Below are 23711 nucleotides of genomic sequence, written 5' to 3' on the forward strand. Positions count from 1 at the left end.
TGACCAACGCGAGCAGCAGTGTCGCGATACGATAAACCGCAATCGTGATAGGCTACAATCCGATCTTAACCAAAGTCGGAAACGTGATGGTACGCACTTCTCCTCCTTACACGAGGCATCACAACAACGTTTCACCAGGCAACGCCGGTGAATTGCTGTTTGTGTATGAGAAATCGGTTGGAAACTTTCCTCATCTCAGCACGTTGTAGGTGTCGCCACCGGCGCCAACCTTGTGTGAACGCTCTGAAAAGCTAATCATTTGCAAATCACAGCGTCTTCTTCCTGTCGGCTAAATCTCGCATCTTTAGCATGTCATCTTCGTGGTGTAGCAGTTTTAATGACCAGTAGTATACATTGACATCCGACCCTGTCTTCTGGGTGTTTCAGTTTTTTTGTCAGGTGATGTATTTTGAGTCAGTAGTAAGGAGAGACATGTAATAGGACGAACACGAAAAATCTGTTATAGAGTAGACGCATCGAAGACAGATTTGTTAGAAGTGTTGTGAGAAAGTTGGTGCATCATTAAATGGCATCACAAATGAAGACGATAGTGCGACCTACTCTACGATACTGCTCCAGCACTTGGGGGTTGGGGGTTGTTTGGGGAAGGAGGCCAGGCAGCGAGGTCATCGGTCTCATCGCATTAGGCAAGGATGGGGAAGGAAGTCGGCCGTGCCCTTTCAGAGGAACCATCCCAGCATTGGCCTGTAGTGATTTAGGGAAATCACGGAGAACCTAAATCAGGATGGCCGGACGTGGGACTGAACCGTCGTCCTCCCGAATGCGAGTCCAGCACTTGGAGTAGCCTGCTTACCAAGTGGGTTTACCAGGAGACACAGAACCACGTCAGGCACGCGCTGCTAGCACCGTAAAAATTCATTGTAAACAAAATGGAAGTGTAAAACTGATGTTAAGCAACCTTGACAGGGAATCGTTTGAAGTAAGACGGCGTTGTTCTGGAGAAACCCTGATAAGAAAATTTAGAAAACAGGTATTCGGAAAAGACAGTGTGGCAGTTCTACTACCTCCATTGTACACTCCTGGAAATGGAAAGAAGAACACATTGACACCGGTGTGTCAGACCCACCATACTTGCTCCGGACACTGCGAGAGGGCTGTACAAGCAATGATCACACGCACGGCACAGCGGACACACCAGGAACCGCGGTGTTGGCCGTCGAATGGCGCTAGCTGCGCAGCTGTTGTGCACCGCCGCCGTCAGTGTCAGCCAGTTTGCCGTGGCATACGGAGCTACATCGCAGTCTCTAACACTGGTAGCATGCCGCGACAGCGTGGTCGTGAACCGTATGTGCAGTTGACGGACTTTGAGCGAGGGCGTATAGTGGGCATGAGGGAGGCCGGGTGGACGTACCGCCGAATTGCTCAACACGTGGGGCGTGAGGTCTCCACAGTACATCGATGTTGTCCCCAGTGGTCGGCGGAAGGTGCACGTGCCTGTCGACCTGGGACCGGACCGCAGCGACGCACGGATGCACGCCAAGACCGTAGGATCCTACGCAGTGCCGTAGGGGACCGCACCGCCACTTCCCAGCAAATTAGGGACACTGTTGCTCCTGGGGTATCGGCGAGGACCATTCGCAACCGTCTCCATGAAGCTGGGCTACGGTCCCGCACACCGTTAGGCCGTCTTCCGCTCACGCCCCAACATTGTGCAGCCCGCCTCCAGTGGTGTCGCGACAGGCGTGAATGGAGGGACGAATGGAGACGTGTCGTCTTCAGCGATGAGAGTCGCTTCTGCCTTGGTGCCAATGATGATCGTATGCGTGTTTGGCGCCGTTCAGGTGAGCGCCACAATCAGGACTGTATACGACCGAGGCACACAGGGCCAACACCCGGCATCATGGTGTGGGGAGCGATCTCCTACACTGGCCGTACACCACTGGTGATCGTCGAGGGGACACTGAATAGTGCACGGTACATCCAAACCGTCATCGAACCCATCGTTCTACCATTCCTACACCGGCAAGGGAACTTGCTGTTCCAACAGGACAATGCACGTCCGCATGTATCCCGTGCCACCCAACGTGCTCTAGAAGGTGTAAGTCAACTACCCTGGCCAGCAAGATCTCCGGATCTGTCCCCCATTGAGCATGTTTGGGACTGGATGAAGCGTCGTCTCACGCGGTCTGCACGTCCAGCACGAACGCTGGTCCAACTGAGGCGCCAGGTGGAAATGGCATGGCAAGCCGTTCCACAGGACTACATCCAGCATCTCTACGATCGTCTCCATGGGAGAATAGCAGCCTGCATTGCTGCGAAAGGTGGATATACACTGTACTAGTGCCGACATTGTGCATGCTCTGTTGCCTGTGTCTATGTGCCTGTGGTTCTGTCAGTGTGATCATGTGATGTATCTGACCCCAGGAATGTGTCAATAAAGTTTCCCCTTCCTGGGACAATGAATTCACGGTGTTCTTATTTCAATTTCCAGAAGTGTATATTTCAGTAGGGTCATAGTTTAAAGTACAAAAGATTAGGGCACATAAGGAGTCATTGTTCAGAACCTGTAAGAGATTTCCTTACAGCATATGTATAACATTTGAAGACATGCATATCGAAGAGATTGACAGTGTCAAATTTCTGGGATTACAACTCGATGATAAATTCAATTGGGAAGGGCATACCACAGAATTGCTTAAGCGCCGAGACAAGTCTGTATTTGCAGGGAGAATGATGTCAGGTGTAGGAGAAATAAATAGAAGAAAACTTGCATACTTTGCTTACTTTCATTCTATTATGTCATACGGGATCATATTTTGGGGTAACTCATCAAACCTAGCAAATGTTTTTAGGGTGCAAAAACATATGATACGAAAAGCGTGTGGCGTAAATTCAAGAACGTCATGTAGAAATCTGTTCAGGGAACTTTGTATTCTAACCACTGCTTCTCAGTATATTTATTCCTTAATGAAATTTGTTGCATGTAATATACCTCTATTTCCAACCAATAGCTCAATATATCGTATCAATACTAGGAATAAGAACAAACTGCTTAAAGACCTAAAATCACTTACCTTGGTCCGAAAAGGGGTCCAGTATTCGGGAACACACATTTTCGATAAATCGGCAGAGACCACTAAAAACTTGGTTTCAGATAGAGCACGGTTTAAACAGAGTCTGAAAGACTTTTGATAGGCAACTCCTTCTACTCTATAGATGAATATCTTAGCAGAGAGTGTTAGGCGAGCTTAAGTAAAAATGTCTGTTATATTTCAGTTTTGACAGCACTATGCACAACCGTCAAGATTTGGTATTTTGATTATGATAAATTTATTAATAGTGCATAACAATATTTCATTCTGACAGCGTGTTACTTCTGTAAATATTAGCTGTTCTGGTTTACTGCATTGTATTCACGTAGTTTGACACTCTCCTGACAAATGATCGAGGTAGTAAATATTATATTCAAATGTTTTACGTTTTTTATGTTATACTTTCTGACATGTTCCACACCACGAGGATCATCTAATTTTTTGGATATGGAACGAAAACTGAACCTAATCGAATCTAGTTCAATCTAATATGAACAATTATTTTCTCCATGCCATAAAATCGAATGCAACAGGGGAGTAAATCTAAAATATCGAAACGATGCACCTCACACAGCTGCTTACAGAACTTACATGTTGCAAGTGGGAGGAAAATTACACGCGCGTCACGCAATGCTGTAGGCACTTGTTCAGTAACAGTGCAGAAGAACGTGACTCGAGTGCAAGCTGCCGCTTTTACAGTCAACAATCCGTCTATTACAGTCTTCTATGGATCGAAGCGAGTTACAGAATTCCTGTCCGTCTGAAAGAGAAGCTGCAACTCGAGTGCCAATAATATGTATGACGCGCGTAACAGTTTTAATGTGTTTAATAAGATTGTAAAGCCTGAAGCGAAGATACTCGAAGAATTAGAGATGTGATTTACGGAAAGATGCTGTGAATTACGCGCGCAGATAAGGACCGTCTTTGTAAAATCAGCGAGGAAACGAATATACAGAAGACAGAAGACGGAAGAAGAAGAGATAGGGCGATAGGATCCCTCGAGATGTCAGGAAAAACCTTCCTTCGTGCTAGACGAAGCCTAGAGTGCAAAAATTACAGTGTAAAATACAGATTATAATACACAGAAATAATAATTGAGGGCACTGGGTGTAGGTATACGAGTTACTCTCCGATGAAGAGGATGATGCAAGAAAGAGAATCGTGACGGGGCGCATCAAGTCAATCGAAGAGTCAAGGTTCAGAATAAAAGATAAATACTGTAATGTGGCTTCAGGAACAGATTCTCAGCTCAGATTTCAGTCACAGGTAAAGAGCAACGCCCAGCTGTCAAGTATTTGCACGGTATTTGAACACTGTACAAAAACTGAAATGCAGGAAATGAAAAAAATTGCACATCTTAATGACGCCAAACAGTTACATTTTAGTATTCGGTGAAGAATGGCCAACAGGCTAAGAGAAGGCAGATGATAATCATCATTTCAAAATCGGTAGTGACTAAAGAATCTAGGAATATACTACAACCTCTTGTGCACCGCTCCTGTAGGGGCTGAGAAGACAATACTACGCCAACTGCAATGAGCACAGAAGCATTTACGCAGACATTATTCAGGGATCCTTGTGCAATTGAAAGGGAAGAAAAGCTAATAAATTACACAGTGGGAAAGCACCCCCTGTGGTTTGCAGAGCACTGATGTAGGTATACACTCCTGGAAATTGAAATAAGAACACCGTGAATTCATTGTCCCAGGAAGGGGAAACTTTATTGACACATTCCTGGGGTCAGATACATCACATGATCACACTGACAGAACCACAGGCACATAGACACAGGCAACAGAGCATGCACAATGTCGGCACTAGTACAGTGTATATCCACCTTTCGCAGCAATGCAGGCTGCTATTCTCCCATGGAGACGATCGTAGAGATGCTGGATGTAGTCCTGTGGAACGGCTGGCCGTGCCATTTCCACCTGGCGCCTCAGTTGGACCAGCGTTCGTGCTGGACGTGCAGACCGCGTGAGACGACGCTGCATCCAGTTCCAAACATGCTCAATGGGGGACAGATCCGGAGATCTTGCTGGCCAGGGTAGTTGACTTACACCTTCTAGAGCACGTTGGGTGGCACGGGATACATACGGACGTGCATTGTCCTGTTGGAACAGCAAGTTCCCTTGGCGGTCTAGGAATGGTAGAACGATGGGTTCGATGACGGTTTGGATGTACCGTGCACTATTCAGTGTCCCCTCGACGATCACCAGTGGTGTACGGCCAGTGTAGGAGATCGCTCCCCACACCATGATGCCGGGTGTTGGCCCTGTGTGCCTCGGTCGTATGCAGTCCTGATTGTGGCGCTCACCTGCACGGCGCCAAACACGCATACGACCATCATTGGCACCAAGGCAGAAGCGACTCTCATCGCTGAAGACGACACGGCTCCATTCGTCCCTCCATTCACGCCTGTCGCGACACCACTGGAGGCGGGCTGCACGATGTTGGGGCGTGAGCGAAAGACGGCCTAACGGTGTGCGGGACCGTAGCCCAGCTTCATGGAGACGGTTGCGAATGGTCCTCGCCGATACCCCAGGAGCAACAGTGTCCCTAATTTGCTGGGAAGTGGCGGTGCGGTCCCCTACGGCACTGCGTAGGATCCTACGGTCTTGGCGTGTATCCGTGCGTCGCTGCGGTCCGGTCCCAGGTCGACGGGCACGTGCACCTTCCGCCGACCACTGGCGACAACATCGATGTACTGTGGAGACCTCACGCCCCACGTGTTGAGCAATTCGGCGGTACGTCCACCCGGCCTCCCGCATGCCCACTATACGCCCTCGCTCAAAGTCCGTCAACTGCACATACGGTTCACGTCCACGCTGTCGCGGCATGCTACCAGTGTTAAAGACTGCGATGGAGCTCCGTATGCCACGGCAAACTGGCTGACACTGACGGCGGCGGTGCACAAATGCTGCGCAGCTAGCGACATTCGACGGCCAACACCGCGGTTCCTGGTGTGTCCGCTGTGCCGTGCGTGTGATCATTGCTTGTACAGCCCTATCGCAGTGTCCGGAGCAAGTATGGTGGGTCTGACACACCGGTGTCAATGTGTTCTTTTTTCCATTTCCAGGAGTGTAGATGCGGAACAGTTTTTGCAATGTGGCAAAACCATGCAGTTAACAGCCAGCCCCAGGTCACCAAAATTAGGAAGTTATAATAAAGCATATTAAGACTTGTAACAAGCGATATCACAATATTCAGAAAAAGGGCACAACAACATCAAAAAAATGGTTCAAATGGCTCTGAGCATTATGGGACTTAACATCTGTGGTCATCAGTCCCCTAGAACTTAGAACTACTTAAACCTAACTAACCTAAGGACATCACATACATCCACGCCCGAGGCAGGATTCGAACCTGCGACCGTAGCGGTCACGCGGTTCCAGGCTGAAGCGCCTTTAACCGCACGGCCACACCGGCCGGCACACAACAACATCAATAAGTGCTATAGGTGGCATAGGGTAACATTTCTTGCCTCAGTTGTCCTCTGCCATAGTTTCGCGATGTTCTTCCGACATTAGTATCATTTATACATACCTGTGTTGCTGAGGCGGCATCTGTTATAGATCTGTAGCTGAAATGGATAAACAGCCACTGAAAAATTGTAATCTAACGGTAAAGATTAGATTAGATTAGATTAGATGGGTAGATCACATAACTAATGAGGAAGTATTGAATAGGATTGGGGAGAAGAGAAGTTTGTGGCACAACTTGACGAGAAGAAGGGATCGGTTGGTAGGACATGTTCTGAGGCATCAAGGGATCACCAATTTAGTATTGGAGGGCAGCGTGGAGGGTAAAAATCGTAGGGGGAGACCAAGAGATGAATACACTAAGCAGATTCAGAAGGATGTAGGTTGCAGTAGGTACTGGGAGATGAAGAAGCTTGCACAGGATAGAGTAGCATGGAGAGCTGCATCAAACCAGTCTCAGGACTGATGACCACAACAACAACAACAACGGTAAAGAGTAGCAACAGTGTAGAGTCCATATAATGCAAGAATACAGAAATTCTACTCATTGTGTTTTCAAATGAAATAAATAAATAAATACCTAGTGAGGATGCTGAGGACATGGTTGTATATTATTCGCTCTACAGTCTGCCTGTAATCTGAAGAGCGAGAAGGCGAGTTCCCTCTCTCTCTACCACACTTTGTCACAAGGAGCAACTATAGGCTGTTATCTAACGTTACTAGCTGACAAACCCTGTACTGACCGGATATTTATTTTGCCAGTTTTCTATTAGAAACGAAAACAAAAAAATACACTTTGTTTGTAGTGGAATATCGAAAAATTTCATTTCATGTATTCGTGAACACACGTCTGAACAGTCTGGAGCCGAGCGACAGCTACGGTCGCAGATTCGAATCCTGCCTCGGGCATGGATGTGTGTGATGTCCTTAGGTTAGTTAGGTTGAATTAGTTCTAAGTTCTAGGCGACTGATGACCTCAGACGTTAAGTCGCATAGTGCTCAGAGCCATTTGAACCATTTGAACACCTCTGAAATTATGAAACAGTCGTACATTAGAAATGGTATAATGAAAAAAAAAAATATACGTACAGTATCCAAATTAAGAAACTTTCTGTATGTTGGGTGCATCTGTTTCGAGTGTCTACGACGTGATTTTGGTAACGTCTCTATGGGAAAACATCTTCATGGCTCTATATGTGGCTATTGTTTTCACGTACTACCATTTCAGCTGGGTAGGAGTGTCTTAATATTAAAGAATAATTGTGTTAGAACTTCATGCATGATGCGGCTTTTTTTTCACGTTTCTCGGTATTTAAGGCGTAATATCTCTTGATCTGAATGTCACACAATGATATAATTTTGTAGGTGCATTTAGCGGCTTATGTGGATACTGCCTACGAAATTTATTGCAAATATATTTAGTTGCACAGGAGTAATACACTCAAACGTCAGGCATGATGCATTGTTTACGACGTCACATCTCCTGATGTATGTGTGTTACCATGGTGTACTTCTGTAGGTGCATTCAGCTTCATATGTGGATACTGCATGCGGAATTTATTGCGAATACAGTCAGTAGCACAAAAGCAATACATTTAAACGTCATGCATGTTACAGCAGTTTCTCATGCATCTCATTGTGTTTCTGGTGACATATCTCCTCAAATATGATAGGTAATTGGTTGTTACCCCCACAGCAATTGTTGCCTGACATTGGGGCACGTGCATACCAAGTTTGGTTGAAATCGGCAGTCCGTCCAGTGGTTTCTGACGCGATGTGACACACAGACACGGACACACACACACACACACACACACACACTCACACACCCACACACACACACACACACACACACACACATACGAGGGTTATTCGGAAAGTGAGGAACGATCGGTCGTGAAATGGAAACCACAGTAAAATTCCGATGAAGTTTTGCACAGGTGTATTGATCAGTGTCTATAGTATGCCCGTCGATCTCGTTACGTCGTTCTTTTTAGTTCTGAGCACACAGGCAGCACATAAAGATACCTGGAACGTTAGTGTCTCCAGCCAAGTACGACGGCCTGGTGAGAAAATTCGCCTGAAGCTATGCAGCCAACATTACATAACTGTTGTCCATTTTCTTCTTCAAGACAATTCTCAGCCGCATTTTGCAGGGACATTGAAGATGCTCCTGCTTCCTTTTCAATTGCAAATGTTTGATTACCCACAATTCAGCCCGTAATTGCCTCTTTCTGAGTTTCATGTCTGCTCACGTGAACCCCTGGCTATGAAGACAACATTTTGGCACAGACAACGAGCTGTAGGCCAGCGTAGAGAATGGGCGGAAAGCACTGGCGGGTGCCTTCTATAAAGAGGGTATTGGAAAGTTGGTACAACGCTACCACAAACGTCTAAGTCGGATAGGCGACTATGCAGATACGCAGCTGGAAGTTGTAGCTAACTGTTGCAAATAAAACAGTTTTTATTTTTCACTGTGGTTTCCATTTCGCGACCTATCGTTCCTTACTTTCCGGAAAGCCCTCGTACGTACATACATACATTTTTATAATATGTATGGACAACAGCCGTTCCACTGAGCACCTTTTAAATCAATGATGATTCAATGCTCAGATACGTGAAAGGGTGTTAGGGTGTTTATTTGTCATTAAGGGTAATAACAATATACCAATTACGGAAATTAGCAACTGTTATAACCACCTCAAGAAATGTACAGAATCTACAGAAATCAACTAATGCAGCAACGTGTTGCAAGACAGAAACCTGATTCTTGGTGCAGCTGTTCTGCCAGTTTAGTGTTCTTTTCGGAGAGGCCACCTCCCCCACCTCGAGCACTGCTCGCGCTTCAGTTTACAAACAGACTATACTTGTTTGGCAAATACATGAACATGTAACAGAACCTGGAGCTGGTCATCGTATTTCAAGCAAGTACGGGCACAGAGTTTTAAAGTTCCATGACTTTTTGGGGGCTTGGTATTTGAACATAGCTTGAAGATGACGTGCTACAGATGCGAAATTTAACCGACAGGAACAAGATGATCTGATATGCAAATGATTAGCTTTTCAGAGCATTCACACAGGGCTGGCGCCGGTGACGACACCTACAACGTGCTGACATGAGGAAAGTTTCCCACCGATTTCTCATACAGTAACTGCAGTTGACCGGCGTTGCCTGGTGAAACGTTGTTGTGATGCCTCCTGTAAGCAGGAGATATGGGTACCATCACGTTTCCGACTTTGATAAAGGTCGGATTGTAGCCGATCGCAATTGCGGTTTATCGTATCGCGTTGGTCGAGTGCGAGTGACTGTTAGCAGAATATGTAATCGGTGGGTTCAGGAGGGTAATTCGGAACGTCGTGATGGATCCCAACGGCCTCGTGTCACTAGCAGTCGAAATGACAGGCATCTTATCCGCATGGCTGTAACGGATCGTGCAGCCACGTCTCGATCTCTGAGTCAACAGATGGGGACGTTTGCAAGACAACAACCATCTGCACGAACAGTTCGACGACGTATGCAGCAGCATGGACTATCAGCTCGGAGGCCGTGGCTGCGGTTACCCTTGACGCAGCATCACAGACAGGAGCGCCTGCGATGGTGTACTCAACGACGAACCTGGGTGCACGAATGACAAAACGTCATTTTTTCGGATGAATCCAGCTTCTGTTTACAGTATCATGGCCGGCCGGTGTGGCCTTGCGGTTCTAGGCTCTTCAGTCTGGACCCGCGTGACCGCTACGGTCGCAAGTTCGAATCCTGCCTCGGGCATGGATGTGTGTGATGTCCTTAGGTTAGTTAGGTTTAAGTAGTTCTATGTTCTAGGGGACTGATGACCACAGATGTTAAGTCCCATAGTGCTCAGAGCCATTTGAACCATTTTTTTGAACAGCATCATGATGGTCGCATCCGTGTTTCGCGACATCACGGTGAACGCACATTGGATGCGTGTATTCGTCATCGCCATACTGGCGTATCACGCTGCGTATATGGTGCCATTGGTTACCCGTCTCGGTCACCTCTTGTTCGCATTGACGGCACTTCGAACAGTGGACGTTCCATTGAAATGTGTTACGACCCGTGGCTCTACCCTTCATTCGATCCCTGGAAAACCCTACATTTCAGGAGGATAATACGCGACCGCATGTTGCAGGTCCTGTACGGGCGTTTCTGTATACAGAAAAGTTCGACTGCTGCCCTTGCCAGCACATTCTCCAGATCTCTTACCAATTGAAAACATTTTTTCAATAGTGGCCGAGCAACTGGCTCGTCACAATATGCCAGTCACTACACTTGATGAACTGTGGTATCGTGTTGAAGCTGCATGAGCAGCTGTACCTGTACACGCCATCCGAGCTCTGTTTGACTCAATACCCAGGCGTATCAAGGCCTTTATTACGGCCAGAGGTGGTTGTTCTGGGTACTGATTTCTCAGGATCTATGCACCCAATTTGCGTGAAAATGTAATCACATGTCAGTTCTAGTATAATCTATGTGGCCAATGGAAACCCGTTTATCATCTGCATTTCTTCTTGGTGTAGCAATTTTAATGGCGAATAGTGTATATGAATATAGGACTGCAACATTTAATGACACCCACCACTAGTTGTTTGTTTTTTTTGTCCGTATTAACCCCCGAGTACGGCCCCCCTGGGCCGCCACCTCACCTGCTGTTGGCTGTCGCCTGGTTGCGTGCTGCCTCTGATGAGCGACACCGCCTCAGGCTGGGGGCCGTACAGCTGGGGGCTGACTGCACTGGGAGCGGCTCGCACCAGCTGCAGGGGGTACGGCAGGTCGAACTGCGCATGCGCCCCAGCCACTGCCAGCATCACCACCTTTAGCAATAAGAATACGCAAGTAAATAAACTAATTAAAATAAATAAATTGTAAATATATACATGATACAGAAACACAAAAGACTACCAGTACACAAGGCGAATCACCTAAAGTTTGGACAGCAAATATTGCGGAAATCGGAAAGAGGTATTGTTATGCGGTTTTCATAGAATGGATTTGCAGTAGAGGTTTGCATTGTTATCCAAAATCTTATTGGAATAACACTTAGAAAGTCTATTTTTTGTGCAAACATTTACTTTTCTAAGTGAAACAATGCCTATTGACATTAACAGAGTTAAATTTGGGTAAAGTAGGATGTCAGTTGCGTTTCTTGCAGAAGTCTAGTGTAGTCGCTTATGAGATATCGTATTCTGAAAAGTTCCCACACTGACACTTCTATAATACATGTGGTAGGACACACTATAGACCAACACAAGTGCATACACTAGGTGCGTGGATTCTGACCAGTAACGAGAAAATTGACCGACGCACGTCGTTTTCAAAATGACTGCCGGACGCGTCAATACGAGCTTCCACTCTGGTGTGGAACGACTGCTGCACATTTGCTAGCATTTCAGTGGATAGGCTGCTGTAATATGTCGTTGCATACACTATCTGACCAAAAATATCAGGGCACCCACAAAAACATATGTTTTTCATATTAGGTGCATTGTGCTGCCACCTACTGCCACGTCTCCATATCAGTGGCCTCAGTAGTCATTAGACATCGTCAGAGAGCAGAATGGGGCGCTCCGCAGAACTTACGGACTTCGAACGTGGTCAGGTGATTGGGTGTCACTTCTGTCATACGTCTGTACGCGAGTTTTCCACACTCCTAAACATCCCTAGGTCCACTGTTTCCGATGTGACAGTGAAGTGGAAATGTGAAGCAACGCGTACAGCAGAAAATCGTACAGATCGACCTCGTCTGTTGACTGGCAGAGACCGACGACAGTTGAAGAAGGTCGTAATGTGTAATAGGCAGACATCTATCCAGACCATCACACAGGAATTTCAAACTGCATCAGGACCCACTGCAAGTACTATGACAGTTAGGCGGGAGGTGAGAGAACTTGGATTTCATGGTCGAGCGGCTGCTCGTAAGCCACCCATCACTCCAGTAAACGCCAAACGACGCCTCCTTTAGTGTAAGGAGCGTAAACATTGGACGATTGAACAGTGGAAAAACGTTGTGTCGAGTGACGAATCACGGTGCACAATGTGGCGATCCGATGGCAGGGTGCGGATATGGCGAATGCCCGGTGAACGTCATCTGCCAGCATGTGTAGCGCCAACAGTAAAATTTGGAAGCGGTGGTGTTATGGTGTGGTCGTGTTTTTCGTGGAGGGGGCTTGCACCCTTGTTGCTTTGCGTGGCACTATCACAGCACAGGCCTACATTGATGTTCTAAACACTTCCTTGCTTGCCACTGTTGAAGAGCAATTCGGGGATGGCAATTGCATCTTTCAACATGATCGAGTACCTGTTCATCACAATGGACGGCCTGTGTCGGAGTGGTTACACGACAATGACATCCCTGTGATGGACTGGCCTGTACAGAGTCCTGACCCGAATCCTGTAGAATACCTTTGGAATTTTTTGGAACGCCGACTTCGTGCCAGGCCTCACCGACCGACACAGATACCTCTCAGCGCAGCACTCCATGAAGAATGGGCTGCCATTCTCCAAGAAACCTTCCAGTACCTATTTTGACTAAAGTTCAGTCTTGATCACTCATCCTAAGGGAGCCATGGTCTGATGATGGTTCTGTAGAAAGAACCGAAACCGGTTACCTATATCATTAAAACATACATGAGTGATCAAGACTGAACTTTAGTCAAAATATAACAATTAATTAATCACTGCTTTCCAAAAATGTTTACCAAAACTTCCAGTACCTGATTGAACGAATGCCTGCGAAAGTGGAAGCTGTCATCAAGGCTAAGGGTGGGCCATCATCATATTGAATTCCAGCATTACCGATGGAGGTAGCCACGAACTTGTAAGTCATTTTCAGCCAGGTGTCCGGATACTTTTAATCACATAGTGGATCTTCGTGTGTAGTTGATATGTCCTTGTAGGCAACGTCTTTGAGCTTTCCCCACAGTAAAAGTCTAAAGGCGTCAAATACAGGGAATGGACCGGTCGAGGTACAGGCCCTCTACATCCAATCCAACGATTTGGAAACGGTTCGTCATGACACGCTGTAGTACTTCGTGTGCTATGGGCTGGTCACCCAACATTCTGGTACGACAGATTCCTCCTAATCTGCAGAGAAACGTCTTCTGGCATCCGTGGAAGATGGTCTGATAGCAGGCTGCGATTCCTGTGCGTGTTCAGTGTTCCGTCTAAGAATAACGGGCCTATAAGCTGATGTTTCTCTGCCCCATACCACACGTTTACACTCGATGGACGCTGACGTTACACTTGATGAAGCCAACGGGCATTGTCAAGAGATCGATATTGCTTCTTCCAGCGGTTTACCTGGCTGTGATTGATAAATGTGGCTTCATCACTAAACAAGGAAGATAATACAACAAGGGTGCCGTGTCTTAATTCTAATGTATAGAAGTAACACGCTTCTCATAATCGTTTCCACGCAGCTGTTGATGGAGACAGATTTGAAAATAATGGAACCTATGTCGATGGAGAATACGTAGGACAGTTTCCTGACACAGGCCATTTCTTCTTGCGATTGTGCGGGAGCTAACGTGCGGATCAACTGCAACAGCAGCAAGAACATTAATTTCTCCCACTCAATCGCCTCTTGTTTTCTTCTGTTACGTTGTCTAGATGTTACACTACCACTGTTACGTAGCTCGTTGAAGAAGTTGATAAATAAGAGCCGAGATGGTTGACGACTATTGGGATATCTTGCCGCATACACTGTACAAGAATCAACTGCATTCCTTCTACGCTCTCCATACACCATGAGCATGTCGGCTTTTTTCGCATTGCTAAATCCCATAGCTAGAGGACAAATGTAAGGATGTAGAGGCTTATCTCACTAGGGGTAAGATAGATACTGCCTACAGGAAAATTAGAGAGACTTTTGGAGAAAAGAGAACCACTTGTATGAATATCAAGAGCTCAGATGGAAACCCAGTTCTAAGCAAAGAAGGGAAAGTAGAAACGTGGAAGTAGTATGTAGAGGGTCTATACAAGGGTGATGTACTTGAGGACGATATTATGGAAATGGAAGAGGAGGTAGATGAAGATGAAATGGGAGATACGATACTGTGTGAAGAGTTTGACAGAGCACTGAAAGACCTGAGTCGAAACAAAGCCCCGGGAGTAGACAACATTCCACTAGAACTACTGACAGCCTTGGGAGAGCCAGTCCTCACAAAACTCTACCATCTGGTGAGCAAGATGTATGAGACAGGCGCAATACCCTCACACTTCAAGAAGAATGTAATAATTCCAATCCTAAAGAAAGCAGGTGTTGACAGACGCGAAAATTACCGACCTATCAGTTTAATAAGACACAGCTGCAAAATACTAACGCGAATTCTTTACAGACGAATGGAAAAACTAGTAGAAGCCGACCTTGGGGAAGATCAGTTTGGATTCCTTAGAAATATTGGAACACGTGAGGCAATACTGACCCTACGACTTACCTTAGAAGCTAGATTAAGAAAAGGTAAACCTACGTTTCTAGCATTTGTAGACTTAGAGAAAGTTTTTGACAATGTTGACTGGAATACTAACTTTCGAATTCTGAAGGTGACAGGGGTAAAATACGGGGAGCGAAAGGCTATTTACAATTTGTACAGAAACCAGATGGCAGTTATAAGAGTCGAGGGACACGAAAGGGAAGCAGTGGTTAGGAAAGGAGTGAGACAGGGTTGTAGCCTCTCCCCGATGTTATTCAATCTGTATATTGAGCAAGCAGTAAAGGAAAGAAAAGAAAAATTCGGAGTAAGTATTAAAATCGATGGAGAAGAAATAAAAACTTTGAGGTTCGCCGATGACATTGTAATTCTGTCAGAGACAGCAAAGGACTTGGAAGAGCAGTTGAACGGAATGGACAGTGTCTTGAAAGAAGGATATAAGATGAACATCCACAAAAACAAAACGAGGGTAATGGAATGTAGTCGAATTAAGTCGGGTGATGCTGAGGGAATTAGATTAGGAAATGAGACACTTAAAGTAGTAAAGGAGTTTTGCTATTTGGGGAGCAAAATAACTGATGATGGTCGAAGTAGAGAAGATGTAAAATGTAGACTGGCAATGGCAAGGAAAGCCATTCTGAAGAAGAGGAATTTGTTACCATCTGGTATAGATTTAAGTGTGAGGAAGTCGTTTCTGAAAGTATTTGTATGGAGTGTAGCCATGTATGGAAGTGAAATATGGACGATAAATAGTTTGGACATGAAGAGAATAGAAGCTTTCGACATGTGGTGCTACAGAAGAATGCTCAAGATTAGATGGGTAGATCACATAACTAATGAGGAGCTATTGAATAGGATTGGGGAGAAGAGGAGTTGGTGGCACAACTTGACCAGAAGAAGGGATCGGTTGGTAGGACATGTTCTGAGGCATCAAGGGATCACCAGTTTAGTGTTGGAGGGCAGCGTGGAGGGTAAAAGTCGTACAGGGAGACCAATAGATGAATACACTAAGCAGATTCAGAATGATGTAAGTTGCAGTAGGTACTGGGAGATGAAGGAGCTTGCACAGGATAGAGTAGCATGGAGAGCTGCATCAAACCAGTCTCAGGACTGAAGACCACAACAACAACAACAACAACAAATGCTATCGTCCACTGACGAACTACTGTTTGGAATATCACACCATAACTGACTAACAAGTCTCGGTGCATTCAAGGAAGACACAGTCACATTGTAAGCAAACATAACAACACAATACCTGGCGACTACGCAGGTTGAATGGCACAAACAAGTGTCGGTGTGCGAAACTTTTATAAATACGACATCTTGCACTAGAATCGTGCAAAAAACCCCAATGTCATTCTAACTTACCCTACTTTTAGTTGTTCCATTAGGCGTTATCCCATTTAAAATGTTTGTATTTGCACAAAAATATACTTTATAGCAATTATTACAATCTGTTTATTGGCTAACAGTACGAGCCCCTGAGTGCCAGTCCACTCTGTGAAAACCGCACATCAATAGCACTTTCCACCTCTGCAATATTTGCAGTGCAATTTTTGGGTGATTCACCCGCTGTAGTTTTATGACATAGTTTGTACTGTTTCGGCAATTACTTCAATTTTCTTGAGACTGAGAAGCTTATGTCCTCAAATGAGCATGGGTTTAGAAAGCATCGTTCGTGCGAAACTCAGATTGCCGTTTTCTGGCGTGGTATACTTGGAACTATGGGTTAAGGGCAACAGGCAGATGTCATGTTTATTGATTTCCGAAATACGTTTGACACGGTGCCCCATTGCAGGCTGTTAACGAAGGTACGAGCGTATGGAATAAGTTCACAGATCTGTGAGTGTATCTAAGGCTTTTTAAATTATAGAAAACAGTGTGCTGTCGTCGACGGCGAGTGTTCAGCAGAGACGAGGGTATCGTCAGAATTGCTCAGGAAAGTGTGATAGGACACTGTTGTTCTCTATATACGTGAATGATTTGGCGGACAGGGTGGGTAGCAATATGCCGTTGTATGCTGATGATGCTGCGGTGTACGGTGGGGCATCGAATTTGAGTTACAAGGCGACTTAGATAAATTTTCTAATTGGTGTGATGAATGACAGTTAGCCCTAAATGTGGAAAAATGTAAGTTAATGAGGGCGACTAGTAAGAACAACCCTGAAACTTCCTAGCAGATTAAAAGTGTGTGCTGGACCGAGACTCGAACTCGGGACCCTTGCCTTTCGCGGGCAAGTGCTCTATCATCTGAGCTACCCAAGCACGACTCACGCCCCGTCCTCACAGCTTTACTTCTGCCAGTATCTCGTCTCCTACCTTCCAAACTTTCCAGAAGCTCTCCTGCGAACCTTACAGGACTAGCACTCCTGAAAGAAAGGATATTGCGGGGACATGGCTTAGCCACAGCCTGGGGGAAGTTTCCAGAATAAGATTCCAGGTTTGCAGGAGAGCTTCTGGAAAGCTTGGAAGGTAAGAGACGAGATACTGGCAGAAGTAAAGCTGTGAGGACAGGACGTGAGTCGTGCTTGGGTAGCTCAGTTGGTAGAGCACTTGCTCGCAAAAGGCAAAGGTCCCGAGTTCGACTTTCGGTCCGGCACACAGTTTCAATCTGCCAGGAAGTTTCATATCAGCGCACATACCGCTGCAGAGTGAAAATCTCATTCAAGAACAACCCTCTCGGATACAGTATTACTAATGTGCTGCTTGACAAAATCACGGCGTTTAAATATCTGGGCGTAACGTTGCAAAGCGATATGAAATGGAACGAACATGTGACAACTGTGGTACGGAAGGCGAATGGTCGACTTCCGTTTATTAGGAGAATTTTAAGAAAGAGTGGTTCACCTTTAAAGGAGACCACAAATAGGACGCTTGTGTGACCAACTCTTGAGTACTGCTCGAGTGTTTGGGACCCATACCAGGTCGGACTGAAGGAAGACGTCGAATCAATACAGAGGTGGGTTGCTGGATTTGTTACCAGTAGGTTCGAACAACACTCAATTGTTACGAAGATGCTTCGGGAACTCAAATAGGAATCGCGGGAAGGGAAAATTGGAAATTTATGGTAAGGTCTTATGGGACCAAACTGCTGAGGTCACCGGTCCATAAGCTTACACACTACTTAATCTAACCTACGTTATGGGCAACACACACGTCCATGCCCGAGGGAGGACTCGAACCTCCGACGGGGGGAGCTGCACGGACCGTGACGAGGCGCCCCAGACCGCGCGGCTAACCCGTACGGCGCTGGAGGGAAGCCGATGTTCTTTTCGAGAAACACTACTGAGAAAATGTAGAGGACCGGCAATTGAAGCTGACTGCAGAATGATTCTACTGCCCCCAAGATACACAGGGCGTAAGGACCACGAAGATAAGATACGAGAAATTACGAGGATATACAGAATAAATTTCGCTAATATGTTGTTGTTGTTGTGGTCTTCAGTCCAGAGACTGGTTTCATGCAGCTCTCCATGCTACTCTATCCTGTGCAAGCTTCTTCATCTCCCAGTACTTACTGCAAACTACAACCTTCTGAATCTGCTTAGCGTATTCATCTCTTGGTCTCCCTCTACGATTTTTATCCTCCACGCTGCCCTCCAATGGTAAATTTGTGATCCCTTGATGCCTCAGAATACGTCCTACCAACCGATCCCTTCTACTAGTCAAGTTGTGCCACTAACTCCTCTTCTCCCCAATCCTATTCAGTACCTCCTCATTAGTTATGCGACCTACCCATCCAATCTTCAGCATTCTTCTGTAGCACCACATTTCGAAAGCTTCTATTCTCTTCTTGTCCAAACTATTTATCGTCCGTGTTTCACTTCCATACATGGCTACACTCCATACAAATACTTTCAGAAACGACTTCCTCACACTTAAATCTATACTCGATGTTAACAAATTCCTCTTCTTCAGAAACGCTTTCCTTGCCATTGCCAGTCTACATTTTATATCCTCTCTACTTCGACCGTCATCATTTAGTTTGCTTCCCAAATGGCAAAACTCCTTTACTACTTTAAATGTCTCATTTCCTAATCTAACTCCCTCAACATCACCCGATTTAATTCGACTACATTCCATTATCCTCGTTTTGCTTTTGTTGACGTTCATCTTATATCCTCCTGTCAAGACACTGTCCATTCCGTTCAACTGCTCTTCCAAGTCCTTTGCTGTCTCTGACAGAAGTACAATGTCATCGGCGAACCTCAAAGTTTTTATTTCTTCTCCATGGATTTTAATGCCTACTCTGAACTTTTGTTTCCTTTACTGCTTGCTCAATATACAGATTGAATAACATCAGGGAGAGGCTACAACCCTGTCTCACTCCCTTCCCAACCGCTGCTTCCCTTTCATGTCCCTCGACTCTTATAACTGACATCTGTTTTATGTACAAATTGTAAATAGCTTCTCGCTCCCTGTATTTTACCCCTGCCACCTTTAGAATTTGAAAGAGAGTATTCCAGTCAACATTGTCAAAAGCTTTCTCCAAGTCTACAAATGCTAGAAACGTAGGCTTGCCTATTCTTAATCTATTTTCTAAGATAAGTCGTAGGGCCTGTATTGCCTCACGTGTTCCAACATTTCTACGGAATCCAAACTGATCTTCCCCGAGGTCTGTTTCTACCAGTTTTTCCATTCGTCTGTAAAGAATTCTCGTTAGTATGTTGCAGCTGTGACTTATTAAACTGATAGTTCGGTAATTTTCACATCTGTCAACACCTGCTTTCTTTGGGATTGGAATTATTATATTCTTCTTGATCCGCTAATATAGAGAGTCGTTTTCCTCCCACTCTGTTTGCGAGTGCAACAGGAAAGAAAGTGACCAGTAGCGGTACCGGGTATTCTGCGCCACAATGCGCAAGGCGGCTTGCGGAGTGTGTATGCCGATGTAGATGTGCACAGACAAGACAAACCGCTAGAAAATTGTAGCGAAATACAGGAAGACCTGCAGAAGATCGGCAGCCCATCCAGTAATTGGCATTTGACCCTCAACATAAACAAATGTTATGTATTTGTCACATGTAAGGTGAAAGAACGCCTATTTCTTGATTACGCGAGTGTCGAAAAATCGCTGGAAACAAACATTCATCAGATATCTGAAAGTATTCTTAAAGAACGATTTAGAGTGGAGCAGCCACATAAAAATAATCGTAGAAAAGACAGATGCCAGACTGAGATTCATTGGAACGAAACTGAAGAACTATAGCCCACCGTGGTGGTAGGTGGTAATCTAAGAACTACTCATTCGACCGATACTTGATATTGCTTCTTAGTCAGGCACTCTAACCCGGTAGAATTGATAGCAGAAACAAACACGATCACATCACGTAAATATTCATCTTACTCAAGAGGCAGCCGCTACAAGACGAACATCGTGCATCTAGATATGGTTTGCTTGTAAAATTGCACTAGAGTACATTTCTACGATAATCAACCAATATATTGTTTACTGTGAAATATACCTTGCGAAAATACCTTTAAGAGGGAATTAGAGTGATTCCAGCTCACACGGACGCTTAGCAACAGTCCTTCCAGTGAACCATTCGCGACTGGAAAAGGAAATGTGGGGTGTGACACGGAGTGCGCTTCGCTATGCACCTGTGCGCCTTGGCAAGACAGACTCGCAACCACACGGCGCAGTAAGTTGGTGTGGTTGCCTTCCACTCAGGCGCTGAGTTCGTGCCAAGGAAGGCCTTGAAACCGGAATTTTTCCATAGACGGTTTGGCGAAGTTCGTGGAGTCTAGCAATAAATGCCTCAATGTACGTAGCGATTATGCTTGACGATACGTGTATCTAGAGAATCAGACATTTTATGAATTTGAAATGGTCAGCAGCATAGGATCACGCGGTGTGAGTGAAATTCTGAGCACAAACAAATGGGGAAAAGTGTTCGAAACAGGGCATAAAAGCTTACTAATTTGAATTTCCTGACAGGTTCTAGTTCGTCGATGAGGAATAGTTGACAACAATGGGACGATGGACAATAATTTACATTTACTGAAAGAAAAATAATGGCATTCATTATGCTTTCAGTACCAAGGAATTTTAAGTCTAAATCTGCTCAGATTTCACAGTACTATATTGCCCTGTTAAGTGTGAGGAGTTTATTTTGTTTCGTTATTATTGATAACGCATATTAATGATAACAGGATACCATTTTGGGTTTTGAGGGATAACATTTCCAGAAAACATTTTCCCACATGTTTGGTTATCGTCAGTGAGAAATATTATGTTTCCAATGGCGGAAGTCGTTGTTTGGGTCGTGGTTTTTAATAGTTCAATAGCGTTTTTTTTTTACAACCAATTACTAATTATTCCCTTCCACCAGCGGTACTGAGCGATTTTTTGTGGTCAAAATTACACTGAGAAAGAGCTTTCCAGTAAAGAAACAATACAAATTATGTGACTAATTAGAGTGGTGCATAAACGACCTTAAGCAGTTTATATTGATACTCACCAGACCATGTGAACTCCTTCCATACTTCTAACCTACAAAAGTGATGTACGAATGAATCTTTCTGTAGAGTCCTATAAATTCTGACGGCACCGCTCAAATAGATTGAATTTCATTATTTTCTGCTTTTGATTCTGTAACTTGTTCTATGGTGGCACAATTTGCTACAATCCTTAAAATTATAAGAGCAGGGAAGTAAGTCCCATTCCTCTTGTAAAGTTGTTATTACAAGACAAGTGGCAGTAGAAAAAGAGTGAGTAGCATCAGAAACATTCTCTATAGGACTGAAGTTAGAACATCAACGTGGCCTGAAATATAACTACAGACGTCTGCGATCTGTCTCTTGTAACGAATTTTTCGTGAACTACTTTTCGAGTTATGGTGTAATTTCGGCTGTTCAGCCGATTTGTTCATTTCTGTGTACGATATTTTGACGACCCACTCACCATCTTCAGTTGCTGCAAGCTATCAAGTTGTATTACTATAGTTGTACTATTACGTGTACTCGCTGCCTGCACTTCAACCAGAATGTTAACTATCATTGGTGGCGCTTTTTTTTGGATGGGAGGGGGCCGCATTGACATTCCATAAAGCGCACGTTCTGTCAACATTTTCTAGCTCTGGTGGTGGTCATAAATTTTGTGTCGGGTCCCAGGATTCGCTTAAATCAAACGACCGTCCCGGTTCATTAGGTTTTTTGATGTCTTTGTTTGGTAGACTCCCTAATTAAACTGTCCTAGTAGCATGACATTTGAACCACGATACCGGGTCTCGCCATATTTCATTCCACTATTGTACCTAAGACAGTGCTCGGCGAGAGTTCATTTGTTCGCCTGTTTTAGTGCGGTTTGTTGCTGATGTTCGTTGCACCTCTCGTGGACTGTTCTAATAGTCTGCCCTGCATAAGACATTCCACATTCCCATGTAATGAGGTACATACGTTGCTTTTGAAAGCCTATATCGTCTGTAACATTAAAAGAACACTTTTTGTTGACGGAAGCATTAAACATTGGATGCCACGTTTCCATATGAGTCTACCGATCAGTAGATGTAACACTTATAGAATATCCTGGTGCGTGCATACCACAGACTCCAAACGCCAATAATTTTTTAAGAAAAATATCCGTTTGTATCGCCTTTTCTTTGAATGTATTAGTTTTGTGTGACACTACCGTGTAAAAACGTACTCAGCTTTCATCTCAATTGACTATACTCTAGAGAGTTACTCCTGTAGTGTGATCTTTTCCCTAATTTATGGGAACTAGCGTATAATATGGGATCTGAATACCAAATGACATTCTCCAAGGGAAAAGTCTGTCATTGTCCCAAAGGCCTACAGATAACACGAATATTCTGAAGTTACACAGCTAACCCTCTGTCCCTCTGCAGCGTCGCATCTTTAAGGAGTCCTTTGTTTCACCTGGGAAGCACATCCCTCATACACTAGGCTCAGGTGCATCGCAAGCAACAAAAGAAATATGATCTATCGTTGTACAACTCGGCGAGCTCACTTTTTTCCACGATGAAGGCCGGAGTACGTGGCTGCCGACTTACACAAGCTTGAGGAAAAACCAGTCGCTCTGGAGGGAACTGCCCTGTGCGTGCCCTTGATCCTATACATCGCTGTTACTGCTGTGCCGATTTATGAACACAGTACTTTCCGACAGTTTACGCATTTTTTTCTCATTCAAGATCGGCTTATTGTCTCGCGTTTGGTTCAAAGCAGCGTAATTTTACGGTCTATAGAGTATCACTTGTCCTGCGCTTATGAAAGATACTCGACAATAATCAGAGATGCTGTAAATTTTAAAGATACTGTTGTGAAGAGGCGCCAGTGAAGTTAGTCTGGTAGCCTCCCTCCACTCCTTTTTTCTCCTCTCTTAAGTGTTTTGGCTAGTACTTATTGTCTCTCAACAAGATTCGCAGCTTTTCTTAGGGCTTTCAAGGTATGAGTTTGACCGCAAATAGACTATAAATTTCCGACAAAAACGATAAAAAGCTGTTTTTTTATAGTGGTGTCGAGTAATCCAGTAGAGGTGGACGTCTTACAAGAACATTGTTTTCCAGTGTTTGTCATTTTACTGCTCGACTACAGTTTCTCGTCCCTGAACTTTGGAAGATATCAAAATAACATTGTCGTCTCGTAAAGATGTATCGGGAAGTGGCTTTGAGTTTACATGGCAGTAGGAATTTTTCTGAGGTGACGTAGTTTGAAGAGTCGCTCAGAGTTTCTCAACTGCTGCAGATGAAGCAATTCCTAATCTCGT

The 23711-nt window shown here is 44.9% G+C and overlaps 1 protein-coding gene across 2 annotated transcripts in view; it reads right to left on the reverse strand.

Moving 5' to 3' along the window:
* The window catches only part of LOC126100099 (uncharacterized), a 148179-nt gene that overhangs the window by 56008 nt on the left and 68460 nt on the right, over positions 1 to 23711 (reverse strand). For both annotated transcript variants that reach the window (XM_049910613.1, XM_049910612.1), the window contains exon 2: positions 11201 to 11368. In XM_049910613.1, the coding sequence (XP_049766570.1) occupies positions 11201 to 11368 (168 nt within the window). The remainder of the gene's footprint in view (positions 1 to 11200; positions 11369 to 23711) is intronic.

This window comes from Schistocerca cancellata, chromosome 9, assembly GCF_023864275.1.
Source record: "Schistocerca cancellata isolate TAMUIC-IGC-003103 chromosome 9, iqSchCanc2.1, whole genome shotgun sequence".
NCBI lineage: Eukaryota > Metazoa > Arthropoda > Insecta > Orthoptera > Acrididae > Schistocerca > Schistocerca cancellata.